Raw genomic sequence first — 13,840 nt, 5'->3', positions numbered from 1 at the left:
ACTCAAAATCACATGTGATGCTCAGTCACATGCATTTCCAACCTCCCACCCCCTTCTAATTCTTTTTTTTTTTTAAAGCACAACCCAAAAATAACTGGAGCGGCTGCAATCTTGAGTGGAAGACCAGTGGGAGGGGAGGGGCTGCTTGTTTCATTCCAGTTAACACACAAGCTGCAGCTAAGGTCTGTTCTTGGTTTACAGCTCATGGTTTGTCTGGAGCAAGACAAACTATGAACCAGGGTTTGGACAATACTTTAAGCCAAACCATGTCTTAGCTCACAGCAGCCAAAGCAAGACTGAAGAAGCAAAGTGGTCATGATCTTGTCTCCAGCAGCCTGGACATTCATGGTCTGGCTTAACATTACACGTGAGCTGGGTCATTGCATACATACTTTGCCATTGTGTGTGTAAATCAACGACATATATTCTAAAGATTTTCTATCTGAGATTTGCTGCAGCCGACCAAGGTAAAAATATGTACCTCATCATATGTGCTTATGATAGTGCTCACCTCTCCCACTCTCCCCAGGTAGCAAAGACTACCCATGAGAAAGGAGGCAGGGGAAGGAATGCCCTTATGGCTGCCTAATATTGTGCTTCCTTTAAGTGGAGGTGGGCGTACGTGTGTAGCAATGCAGCACTCTGGAGAAGAGCTGAGGTTTGTCCCTTATGATGACTTGCCTCTGTCTCTGGTCGAGGAATGAAGACCGGAGGTTTCATCTTGAGTGTCAGATCCTGGAAATCCCACTCACCCAGAACATATTGCACTGGCATCCTGGAACAGAGGACGTGAATTACACTGTGCACTTGGCCAAGAATCCAGTTGCTTACAGTAACTCATCATCATCCTCAAATATACCACCCACTTCCAAAGCACAAACAACTGGACAGGCAGTACCTTCCCTAATGGGTGGAGCGGGAAGGAAAAAGAACATTCAGTCCTATGACAGAGAGATTTCAAATGTTCCCTAATGCGAAGTTTGAAGCACTGTACTACTGAAGCTAAAACTGATACCACAGGTTTTCCGTGACAGACTATCTGCAACTCTGCAAGCTACTGACCAGGAGCCAGATGAGAATGTAAGAGCCCTCCCGGATTAAAGCAAACACCTATCTTTATCCAGCATTCTGTTTCCTACAGTGGTCAACTAGATGCCTGTGGAAAGCCTGCAAGCAGGACACGAGTGTGACAGCAGTGACCTCTTTGTGCTCCCCACACAGCCATCATGACTATTAGCCACGAATAGCCTTATCTCCCCTGAATTTGTCTAATCTCCTTTTGAAGCCATTCAAAGTTGGTAGCCAACACCACGCCCAGTGGAAGCTAATTCCACAGTATCCTGCTGCATGAAGAAGCGTTTCCCTTTGTCTTTACTGAATCTCCCAACATTCGGCTTCACTGGATTATCTCGGGTTCTAGTATTGAGAGATGGCCTATTTTTTCACACTGTGCATAATTTGGCACTTCTATCATGTCCCCTCTTGATATGTTCCCCGCTGATCATGTCCCCCAAACAAAACCCCAAACTTTGCAGCCTTTCCTTACAGGGGAGTTGGTTCCACGCCCTTGAGCACTTCCGTTGCCCTTTTCTGCAGCTCAGGTTCAGTTCTCTCCTCCGACCATTCACTGAGCAATGAAAACATTCATAATTCTGGATAGAAAGTCCCTTAATAACCACTTTGAGCAAACTGATCCAACAAAGCATTCCTCTTTGCTACACTTCCTTTTGTGGGTGCTGAATCCCCAGTTCCAAGCATCAGAAAAAGTCACTATCGGCATTTCACATGGTAGATTCCATCCAGCAAGAAGGAACTCATTCTAGATTCCTGTCTCTAAAGTCTGTCATTCCTGATGGAGCTTAGTACAGTGGTACCTCGGGTTAAGTACTTAATTCATTCCAGAGGTCCGTTCTTAACCTGAAACTGTTCTTAACCTGAAGCACCACTTTAGCTAATGGGGCCTCCCGCTGCCACTGCGCCGCCACCGCGCGATTTCTGTTCTCATCCTGAAGCAAAGTTCTTAACCCGAGGTAATATTTCTAGCAGAGTCTGTAACCTGAAACGTAGTGAACCTGAAGCGTATGTAACCCGAGGTACCACTGTATAAAGCTAAAATATGACAACCAGGCTCGTAAGGCTACGGTAGGGATGGAAAATCTGTCTCCTACCTTGCCCTCTTGGCTCTGTCACAACTCCCCACTATACCCCTCCTGGTAAGCTGCAGCCACGCTAGTGACCAGGTGTGTGTTGCTGCCCCTCCTTGTCGGCCACTCCTGGAAGCCGGAGTGCAACATCTAGAAGGGCAGTCTCCTCATCCCTATGCTATAGAAAGGCGAGCCAGCTGTCATGTTACCATAAGCTTCCTGGTCAGGTATTCTTGCCATCTCCCCACAAAAAGCAAGCCACACATTCTGCTCTGAGGAATCATAAACTAACCAAGGTACTATTCTCACTCCCCCGCCCCCTTTATCTCTCAATATACACTCTTACTAGCGTCAAGATAAGGATCCAGCATGTTTAATTTAGAATCCAATAAGGTTATATATTTTAGCTTCCAGGTATGTAGAAACGCAGATAAGAAATCTACTGGCATCTTTATTAGATAGGCAACACACTCTCTGGCAGTTAAATCATTCTTCATAGGCAAAAGGCATTGCGAATGCCCACTCGTCTTAAAGGTATCCGCATTGCTTAACAGATCTGATGTGTACCTAAACTCAATCATGAGCATTTTTTTATTCTGTAATCTTTTCTTATAGGGAAAAAAGAAAAAGAAAAGCTTAGAAGGCTGCATTGTCTTTCAGCTTCTGAAGCTGAGCCACTGAAAGAAATATCCATGCTACCCACTTCTCTCTCTCTCTCTCTCTCTCTCTCTCTCTCTCTCTCTCTCATTCTCTTGTAACATTAGGTGGTCCAAGAACAACCAGGAACCGAAGCTTGGTGATGGTGAGTTGGTTGCTTAGCTTGGCCTACAACTACAGCTGCAACAATTATTGTTGGGGTTTGCATAGTTTATTCATACTTTGAATACCTGAGTCTCTTTCATGATTTCTGGGCAACAAGAGAACAAAGCCAGAGACAGGAACTGATGACTTATATGCATTTCCGCCTACAGCAACTTAACCTTGAACTGTTTTTGGTTCCAAAGGCTCACAGCATCTTTGTATCTCAACATCTACTTTTTTAACTGCTTACTAAACTGGGAGCAAAGCTTGTGTTAACTTAACAATGGACTTTCCCATGTTGTCATTGTTGTCTTCTTTCCCAACTTTGCTGACAGGGTTGTTCTTTCTTTTGTAAGCCTCCACATATACAATTCACTTACATATTAAATGTGCTGTAAATGCAATCTTAACACCACTAAGTTTCATTAAACTCACTAATTAAGCATAAATAGAATTGGGCTGCATGTACTACTTTTGTGGGACTCTTAACTTTACATGCACTAATGATTGGGGCACAAATGAGCACCTGAAATGCAGCAAGAATAGCACTAGGAGCCAGAACTTCTGGGAGGCTGGAGAAAAAGATGTAACCTCACTGTCTTCTCCTGCACATCCATTTTGCAGCTGCAAGTCTCCTCTGCAGGAGTCAGCTGTGAACCATTTAGCTTTGTGAGAAGGCAGTGCCCTCTCTGACTTGTTGGTCAGGCTGCTCTCTGCAGCAACACTAGAAATGTGCATTAACTTTATTTGTATATATTTACTTTTTGGTCACTTAATTTTGGTTCAGCTCTCCACTTGTTATATATGATGTCTAGATTATTTCATTGTAGAAATGAATTAATCTTGTGCTTATTGCATTGCTGATTTTGTCTTATTTCACTTTATTATGTCCTACAATACATTTTTCCAAATATTATGTATCTTGATAATAAGTAAATATTTATTTTGAGCCCCTTTGGGCATAGTTAACTACGGAAAAGCAGAATGCAAACAAACTAAAACCTAAGTACAGTATCTGGCTTTCATATCTTAATTTTGCCTTCATGGGAAGCAATCTGCTTACTATAATTAATATCTGTGGCAACATGTAGCTGGGCTAATAAATAGTGATAGAGAGATTAAGGGTAAAGTTCCTCCATCTGTATATTTCCTTGGTAAGCAAATGCTTAATTCCCCTGAATGGGCAGAAAGAAGAGGCTGTCTCTTCTCACTTTGACCCAAATCTAAATTGAAGATATAAATACTCAAAAACTGCGATCTGCACATATCAGGCAGTATCCAGTGGCTATGCAAGAGGAAGATCCCAGATGCCTAAAGAGGCAGGTGACACTCAATTCAGATAACCACGCCACATCTGGTGGTAGCAAATATGTGTGTTTGTGTTACAGTGGTTAAGAGTGTTTAACTGCAGTTGAGGAGACACAGGTCAAATCCCCACTCAGCCATGAAGCTCAATGCGGGTGACATTGGGCCAGCAACTGTCTCAGCCCAACCTACCACACAGGATTGTTCTGCAGATAAAATAGCAGGGAGAGCTATGTAAATGACCTGGAGCTCACTGAAGAAAATGTATGATACAAATGTAGTCAATAAATCATAATATCACTAGCTGCTTTGCATACGTGGTTGGAAAAAACATTAATAGCTAGATGGCTAAAACACCCTAGCATGGAAAGGAATGCCTGAAGGGAAGCACAGGTTCAGAGTAGGCTGTACCTGCTGTATATCTCCTATGTTTCCAGAAGTGCCTTGCTATGGAACAGAAGCATAACTCATGGGTGAGGAACCTTTTCTGGGCAGAGGGCCACACTACAGCAGTGGAAAGCTGTCAGGGGCCACATTCCAGAAGTGGGAATAGTGAGCACAGTGGGCTAAATCCAAGCACACATGATTAACACATGCACACAGTGCTATTTCCCAGGAATACAAGAGCGCTGAATTCTTAGTAACCCCACACAAGTTTCACATTCCATTTTCTCCATAGGTTTCCTCCACCCCACTTCTCTGCAAAGATAATTGTAGGTTGTTGTGTTTTTTTAAGGAAGCTGAAGCTTTCCTCTGTCCTGAATATTCAAAAAAGAACTCATTAATTCATACACAATGCAAATAATACCCAATGCACAGCTGAACAGCAAGTCTTGCCTTTCAGCTATAAAAAGCACCAAACTTAAAATGTCTATTTCAAAAGAAAGCACCAAACTTCAGAATGCAATTGCACTCCAAAACTTACACATCAGGTGGAAAATGCATCTGGTCTGGTACCCTGTCACTGTTTCTACCAGAAAGTAGACAAGAATAGCAGAGGAAAACAGCAAAGGAAATTACACAGACAGATTTCCTAAGCCCAACATGAAACAAACCATAATGGTCAAGTATGGACTATGGCTACCTATATAAGACTGTAATCCTATGCCTACTTACTCAGGAGTAGACCCTGCTGGACTCAATGGGGCTTACGTCTGAGTAAGCAAACACACACACAGGTTTGCGTTGAAAGGTTTCATGAACTGTGCAAATACAGCCTCTAGTGGTGGCCGGGTCAAAGCACATATATTTCCATAACCAAAGATGAAGTGCAGCAGCCGAAAAATCAACTTCCAAACTGAGGCACACAATGTAAAAAGACACAGAGAGAAATGGGGAAGTTTGAGATCAAAAAGCTCTTCTTTTACCAATCTTCTACTGCACCTGAGGGAGGCTAGTTAAGGTCCAAGGGTAGGCTGTGTGGCATACATAGCTCACAACAGAGACACAGGGCCTGGGAGGGTGGAGAAGACCTCAGGAGCAACAGCCCCTGATTACTGAGGTGGTTGCTTCTCTCTAGCGGTGGTGGGTAACCTCCAAGCCACAAAGCCATCTCCCCCAAACCATTCCCACGCATCAACTGATGTCATTGGTGACATCAGCTGGTGGGCAAGAGGACAGAGCTAAATCCTGCACTGACTGTGCACACCTGCTCCCAGCAGGGAAGAGATTTTCACAGCCAAAGCAGCAGGATTTAAACCCTACTCAAGAACTGATGAGCGGGGGTTAACTCCTGCTCAGTTTAAACAGCCCACATTCCTGTTTGCACCTCTGATTTTCTGAGGCTCATAGTGTGTGAGCGCTCTGCAAAAGAACTGCTCTTGTCTGGGGTGGGGGAAGGAGCCTTGTGTGATTTCATAGGTGGGTGGCTTTGCTCACCTGTCAAATGAGGCCCGCAAGTCTGATCCTGATAAGGATCTGACCTGCGGGGCCCAAGAAGGTTCTCTACATGCTGTTCTAGAACTCATATAGGACATCAGGTGGTGGTGGTGGGGACAAGTAAAAATGTGACTGAGCCAAAAAGGGTTTTCCAGCCACTGCCAATCAACTGATTGGTGACACCTGCAAAGTGCTTTGTGAAGCACTATGTTCAAGTTTCAGAAATCAGCTGATCGTCAGGGCTCTGTACACAGTGCTGTGCAAAAACAGGTCACTTGACATCACTGTGACATTGGATGATTGACATGTGGGCAAACCTGTCCAACATGGCCCACCAGGGTGGGTGGTGAGAGATAAAGATTCAGCCCACATTAGAAGTCTATTGATTTCTAAGCTTTCAGCAGCTATTACTATAGATGGCCCACCCATGAAACAAGGTGAAGCAACTGGCTCATGTGGCAGGATTCACAGGGGCAGCAGATCACACTGTCAATCCTACTTCCTCACCTTTTGGACCTTCCCTCACCCCATCTTCTCTGGCAGGGAGGGAGGCACCATTCTCGGGTCCACCTCAGGTGTCAAAACTTCTTGGGCCAGCCCTGGCTATTGCCCTTCATCTTCAAAACTTTTACTCAGTACCCTCAAGAGCTAGATGCTATTACTGTCTTAGTGGGGTTACAGTACAATAAGGGATGCATGTGGCGCTGTGGTCTAAACCACTGAGCCTCTTGGGCTTGCCCATCAGAAGGTTGGTGGTTTGAATACCAGCGATGGGGTGAGCTCCCGTTGCTCATTCCCAGCTCCTGCCAACCTAGCAGTTCAAAAGCATGCCAGTGCAAGTAGACAAATTGATACCGCTGCAGCAGGAAGGTAAACGGTGTTTCCGTGTGCTCTTGTTTCCGTCACAGTATCCTGTTGTGCCAGAAGTGGTTTAGTCATGCTGGCCACAGGACCTGGAAAGCTGTCTGCAGACAAACACCGGCTCCCTTGGCCTGAAAAGCGAGATGAGTGCCACAACCCCATAGTCGCCTTTGACTGGACTTAAACGTCCAGGGGTCCTTTACCTTTAGAGTACAATAAAACAGACCCCAGATTCAAAGAAGTCCAGTTTTCTGTCCGATTCTATATTGTGAAAAATATGGAATATTAACAGTGGGGCTACTTGTATTTCTCCTAGGTTTTAAGGCATAAACATATTAACACAGCAATAACAGCTTATTTGTTTCAACAGGAGGATTAATTAGTATGCAGATTGATATAAAATCAGAACCAAAGAGACAGTGGGCAATTCGATTAACTATCCAAGATAATGAGTTCCAATACTGTACTGTCATTTTCTTAACCCTAATTGTTCTAAACTCACAAATAATTTAAGAAATTGTGAATTTAAAATGCATGCAAAATTGTCATTATGAGTGCTAAGAAATCTACAGAACTGATTCAGCCACCATAGATGAACACATTTCAGCGATCCAAGCCTTAAATATTCTCCATCTACCCTGGACGTCTCTTTGCTGGAAATGCCTCATTTATTTAAATTATTTAAGGCCGCTTAATTGTTGAATGGCATTATGTAAGCCTAGCAGCCCAGCTTGTTACTTACACCTCTCTGCTGGCTCAGTTCTTGCAAAGGCCCTATGGATTTAAAAAGGGATTTGCTCATGATTTATTAAAGTGCTAAATGGACGACTAAATGTTTGTTACTATACTGCAGAGTGGTAGTGATAGCTCAGCAGCTACTTCTAGCACTAGTACCTACTGGTTTGTCTTGCATTTTATTTTTATTACTAAGTCATATGTAAGAGTGCATATTTCTAAGCTAAACTGAGGTCAATTCCCAGTAAAAGAAATGAATTTAAACGTATCCCTCCAACCTTGAAGACAGGACTTGACCCCTGTCTTCATTTTAAAACTACTTTAGCTGCCTGACATTCCATAGCCATCCTAATAGAACAGTTTTTTTCTGCAACGTCCTTGAGAAAGTGAAACAAATCAGGGTAAGTACCCACCTTTGTAGCCGTTTTGCACATAGCTGCTGGATCTGTTCTTGTTGCTTTGCGGAGAGGGGAGTAGAGATGCTGCTGGCATTCAAGCTCTGGAACTGAAAAGTTATTTACAGGCATTTAGACTAAATTCTGGTAGCCCACAAAACTAACTCAGCACCCAGGAGGGTTAAATGCTTTTCTTGATGGTCAGCCCACCTACCCTCTCAATTGTACTGTGATAAGAGCTCTGCTGGGTGAGACCAAAGGTCTGTTTTCCAATAAACAATTAGATCTGGAGTGGAGAACTTGTGGCTCTCCGGACGTTAAAGGTAAAGTGACCCCTGACCATTAGGTCCAGTAGCGAAAAATTCTGGGGTTGAGGCGCTCATCTCACTTTACTGGCTGAGGGAGCCAGCGTAGAGCTTCCGGGTCATGTGGCCAGCATGACTAAGCTGCTTCTGGTGAACCAGAGCAGTGCACGGAAATGCTGTTTACCTTCCCACCAGAGCGGTACCTATTTATCTACTTGCACTTTGACGTGCTTTCGAACTGCTAGGTTGGCAGGAGCAGGGACCAAGCAACGGGAGCTCACTCCGTTGTGAGGATTCAAATCGCCACCCTTCTGATTGGCAAGCCCTAGGCTCTGTGGTTTAGACCACAGCACCACCCATGTTGCTAGACTACAACTCCCACCTTCCCTGACCATTGGCCATGCTGGCTGGGCCTAAAGAGAGCTGAAATCCATCAACCTCTGGAAGGCCATAGAACCCACTAAACTTGATTAATCTGGAAAACCAACAAGCAGGGAATGAAGGAAATAGTCCCACAACCATTCACTGGCATGCTGCCTCATGAACAAAGGTTCCTAATAGCTATTATGACCAAAAGCTGTTAATAGGCCAATTCTACATGATTTTGTCCCTTTTAAAGTAGCCTCACATTTAACAACTGTAGCTATGCAGAGGAGCAATTGGGCTGTAGAGGATGGTTTGTTCACAGAAGTGAACAAGGATGGTGGCTGAGGGGTGGAGTGTTGTGATTTCCCTCCACCATTCTGCCTTGCTCTGCAGAAAGGAAAGACCCTTCGACCAAGACTAGCACGGAAACCAAGCGGGCTGGCACAGAATGAACTAAATGCTCCATCCCTACTTTTTTAGTTCCCTTAATGGAAGGCACGTTTATACACTAGACTGCTAAGAGGCTACTAGCCTGCATTTCCATGCTGACCACAGAGGATTTCCACCAAGGAAATGCAGGCTACTAATCTCTTATTAAGCTAGAAAGGTTAGCTATTGTTTATTGGTTGCTTAATAGATTAATTATTTATTTATTCATTCCTTTCTCTCTCTTTTTTTGCCGGCTAGTAACTGTGTGGGCTCATTTACCAGTCTTGTAAAAAGTCTTCTGAGCAGTCTCTCCCTTTCTGATGGCATAGCAGTAAAAAATCTTCAATCCCCTGCAGTACTTCAAACCAAAAATTATGGGCTTATGAAAATTGGGGCAAACTCAAATGTCAGACATTTTGACCAAATAACATGCTGCCAAACATCCACAGTGGTACAACTTATTTCCAGTTGTGGAACTGTTTAAGCAGTTATTTAGCCATTACAATCTATGGCAAACAGATATAAATAGCAATCCAGAAAAAGCATCAATGATGTAAACAGGATAAACTGTACTTGGATGCTACTGCAAACAGCCGATGTGCTTGGTGAACCTTGATCAGAGCAGAGCAAAGTTATTTAAAAGGAGGTCAAGGCTTAGCCTCTCTGTCTACAAGAAGCACTATTTACTTCATTGGAGAAGCTTGTGATATATTAGAGCGCAGAATTGCTGGCTAGTGAATCAGACATGAGGCAGATCTTCCAACATTCATTTTGGTGCTCTGCACAGACAACCACTATTTTACCCACATCACTTAACTGTTTTTGCTCCCAGGACATGAGAAACAATATATTCGGAAGATGCCTGGGCTTCGGGGATCTCATTCACTTCAAACACGCCTTGCCAGTAGTTGACCAAGTCAGCAGCTGTAACCACACCTGCCTTATAACAGAAATACTTTCTTAGCAGTCTGTGACAGGGATTTAGATTGGAGCCTTTGGCAGGACTCTTCCCAAGATGAGGGAACAAACTCAAAAGCTTCCTGTACAAAGAGCTAGTAAGAACTTTCATGGCTCCAGAAGGTTATGGTTTCCAAGAATGAGAACAGGCTCAACTTTTTATAGGCCACCAAAGTACACCACGAGTCTCTAACACCAGCAGTCTGGTTTCAGAAAATATATCAACACAGGACACTCCAGTCTCATCAGTGCTTATACAGCAGAATGTCAACAGGAGATTCCATGTGTCCTCTTGTCCTTGCAGAGCACACAGGTGACTCATTCATCCAGTAGTAACCTAGAGAAAAAGAGACAACCAAAGGAAATCATCTCAAATTCAGGATAAGCTCACTTACCATTTAGGCTGAAGTAATTTTTAAAGAGGTCATTATAACAGCATAAATGAACTCATATGACACATGAAAATGAAGAAGGCATAATGCATTTCACTTTCCATAATTGTGATTCTAACCACATTTGAATAAAATTAAGCAGTACTGAAACTGCCCAGATTTGCTTTTCACCAACACTCAAGCTACAGGCTAGTTCACAATCAGGAGGGTGCTAGTATGCTCATGTCCTGTTTGTGGGTTTCCAAAGCACATCTTATTGACCACTGGGGGAACTGAATGCAAACTACAAGGGCTCTTGTTCAGGTGTTACATAATTCCTACACACTTTGTTTGTCACACATATACTATACACCAAGGGTACACAGACTAGAAGCTTGTGGGACCTGGTTTGTTTTTTACTTGAACTCTGAGATATACCAGCCGGAGCTTAGCACAAAAGACTTAGAATGAAAGAACTCTGAGCCCGGGAATTTGTTGTGAGTAGAAGAACGGAATGGAACTCACAATATACAACTATGTCCTCTGTGGCTTCTCAAATAATTCAGAGAGCTACCAGTAGGTCTGGATCTTTCTTCTGCTAATCCCAGCTATATACATGATGCAATGGTGATATTGTCAAATATTGTCTTGACTACATGTGGATTTCCTTTTAACAGTGCCTTCTGTCTGTGGCCTGGGACATTCATCCTAAATATGTTTACATAGGAGATTAGGCCCAATAAAATGAATCTAAGTGAGGTGTGGGTTCCACCATCCACAGTGGTAAGACTGATATTTGGCCAGCTTTAGACTGATTAGACTATAAAATATATATAAAAAACCTTTTTTAATTGATGCTTGACCAGTTCACAAATTGCCCACATAGGAAAAAAAATATAATGGACAGCTGATGCAGGCAACAAAGCATAGGAATATAGAATGGGAGGTGCGGACAAAAAGAGCCAAGACTCCTCTATAATAAAGCATATAAAAGGTATCTGTGCTATTTTGCATTTAAAAAAATGTCTTCCTGTCATGATCCAAGCAGATGTTATCCCTTTTCTCCAAATAATCAGGAAGTAGCCACAGACAATGAGAGTTGACAAAATAGTCTGAAATAGTTGAAAGTAGTATGATACAGCTGTTTCCTATAACACACACACACACTTATTTTGTTCTGGTGTCATTTCTGATCAAACAGGTAGCAACGACAGGAACTTGTACACATAGATGATAGTGGGATAAGCACAAATGCCTCTGGCAACAATACCTGCCTCCATCATCCCATCACCTTCTGCCGTGAAGATACTATCCTCTGTGAGCAGTGAGTGTCACATAAAATCAAAAGGAGAAATAGGAACTTCCTTTCCCATAGTATTCCAAGCCCAGTAGGGCGCTCCTACGCATGCCTGCACATGAGTTTAACGGGATTTACTTCTAGGTTAGTGTGCAAACCTTACGCGGCAAACGACTGCCATTTAAAATACATTATTCGTTGGGTGGAAGAAGGCTAAACCATTTTGAGCTAAACCTTCACAGAGCAGTTTCCGCCGCCCGATCAATGCAGCTGAACAGCACATAGATGAAGTCTGAATAAAGCGCGGGGAGAAGGAGGGAGACCAATTCGCAGGTCCTTCTTCCAAGTGAGAAGCCTTACGGAAGGCTTTTATGGACGCGTACATTATAACAAAATGTGGCGGCAATTAGATATTTTGTTCCTTTTTTTACCTGCAAATTGACAAAGCACCAATGCAACTACCGCGCTTCTTTCCCAAGAGCAGGAGGCGAGACTCTTAAGCAAATTACAAGACTGGCAAGCGACGCACTTCCGGTTGGGGCGCAAGGAACACGGCCTTACTCGCTAACAGGGACGGCGGCGTACAGTTCCGCCTGAAAGGGAAAGCATCAAAGCGTCAATCTTCCGTAAAAGGCAGAGCGAACGAGGCAAGGGGGACCCCGCATGGAAGCCTTGGCCCATTGCAGCAGTTCCACAGGAGTGGCTGCGGCAGAAAACTGTGCACGAAAGAGAGAAATAGAGTCTTCCTTGCAAGTTCACTTGGAAGAAAGTCCTGCAGTGTTCAATGTTTCTTAGGATTTAAGCCTTAAATTTAGCATGGGGGCGGGGGGGGGGGAGAGAAAGCCTGATTGTGTTCATGGGGCTTCTTTCCAAACAGCTGCGTATAAGATAGCCCACAGGTGCTTTTCTGCTGTTGTCTCACCATCTGTCTCTTTCTGGAGACAATGGAGGAGTGTGTCAGGGACTGGCTGAAGGAAGGGGAGGAGGGGGAGGCATCTGCCAGGAAACCCCCAAGGGGGAGCCCAGGAGGAGGAAGGCTCAGAGCCAGGAGATCAGTGGTGGGACACTGAGGAGAGGACAAAGGGAGAAGATTGGGAAGAAGTGCCGAATGCCAAAGGGGAAACAGGGTTTAGTGAGCAGGGAGATCCTGTGCCAGAGAGTAGTTCACATTCAGCAGCTGAAGCAGAGGAGGGGAGTCAGGAGGCTGCTGAAGAATCCCAGGAATCTATCCTGCTTCAACAAGCTCCCCTCCCCCATCTCCCAGAACAAGCAGAATAATGAGGAGGGAAGGACAGAGACCAGAGGTATGCACACGCAATTTGAGAAGAGCCTTAGAGAGGCATGGAAGACGGGGACCTTCAGTCCTGGCAACTGCTCCATAGGGGCATAGTTTGCTGAGATCACTAGGTCGAGTTGTGTGTTTGTTTCCTTGAATAAAGAGATAATGGATATCTGCTTCCTTTATTACTGACCTGTGTCTGACTCCAACCCTGACAGAGTGTGCCTTTGTGAGTGAAGTCAAACTGTTGTAAGGTTACAGCACCTGTTGTGGCTGTAGAGACCAATACAGGAGATAGTTATATATATTGTAGTGGGGCAGATGAAGGTGTCAGGTTGTGCTGCTACAGATCCATCATGGTGTTTCTTCTCTCTGCGCTCCTCCCAGTGGTCATTCCCCTTTGGCCACTGCTGTGGATTCACAGCCTGACTGTTTCCAGGTACTGCAGGGATTCCCAAATGGCAGGGTTGATGCTGCTAGTCTTCATGTCACATTTGCATACATCTTTCTAATCCAGAGTTGGTCTGCCAGCAGACCTGATGCCTGAAGCCAGCTCCCTGTAGGGGATCCTTTGGGATCCTGTCATCTTCCATTCTGTGGACATGGCCAGCGTAGATATCTGCAAACGTGCTGGGAATGTGGGCTTGAGAGAGCACCTTTTCTTTGATATTCTGTCCTAAGTAGATTTAATTTGAGAACTGTTAACTATTTCATCAT

The 13,840-nt window shown here is 44.1% G+C and overlaps 1 protein-coding gene across 2 annotated transcripts in view; it reads right to left on the bottom strand.

Annotated features, from left to right (window-relative positions):
- Positions 1-12,386, bottom strand: part of HEMK1 (HemK methyltransferase 1, mitochondrial release factors N(5)-glutamine) — a 52,324-nt gene extending 39,938 nt beyond the window's left edge. For both annotated transcript variants that reach the window (XR_014561170.1, XM_083726643.1), the window contains exons 1-4: positions 12,276-12,386; positions 10,037-10,513; positions 8,138-8,229; positions 682-775 (exon numbers count right to left, since the gene is read on the bottom strand). Coding sequence is in view for 1 of the 2 variants with exons in the window: in XM_083726643.1 (XP_083582769.1) it covers positions 682-775; positions 8,138-8,229; positions 10,037-10,288 (438 nt within the window). In the remaining variant the exon portion in view is untranslated. The remainder of the gene's footprint in view (positions 1-681; positions 776-8,137; positions 8,230-10,036; positions 10,514-12,275) is intronic.
- Positions 12,387-13,840: the final 1,454 nt, after the last annotated feature.

This window comes from Podarcis gaigeae, assembly GCF_964106915.1.
Source record: "Podarcis gaigeae genome assembly, chromosome: 2".
NCBI lineage: Eukaryota > Metazoa > Chordata > Lepidosauria > Squamata > Lacertidae > Podarcis > Podarcis gaigeae.
This window is presented reverse-complemented; position numbering and strand designations above follow the sequence as displayed.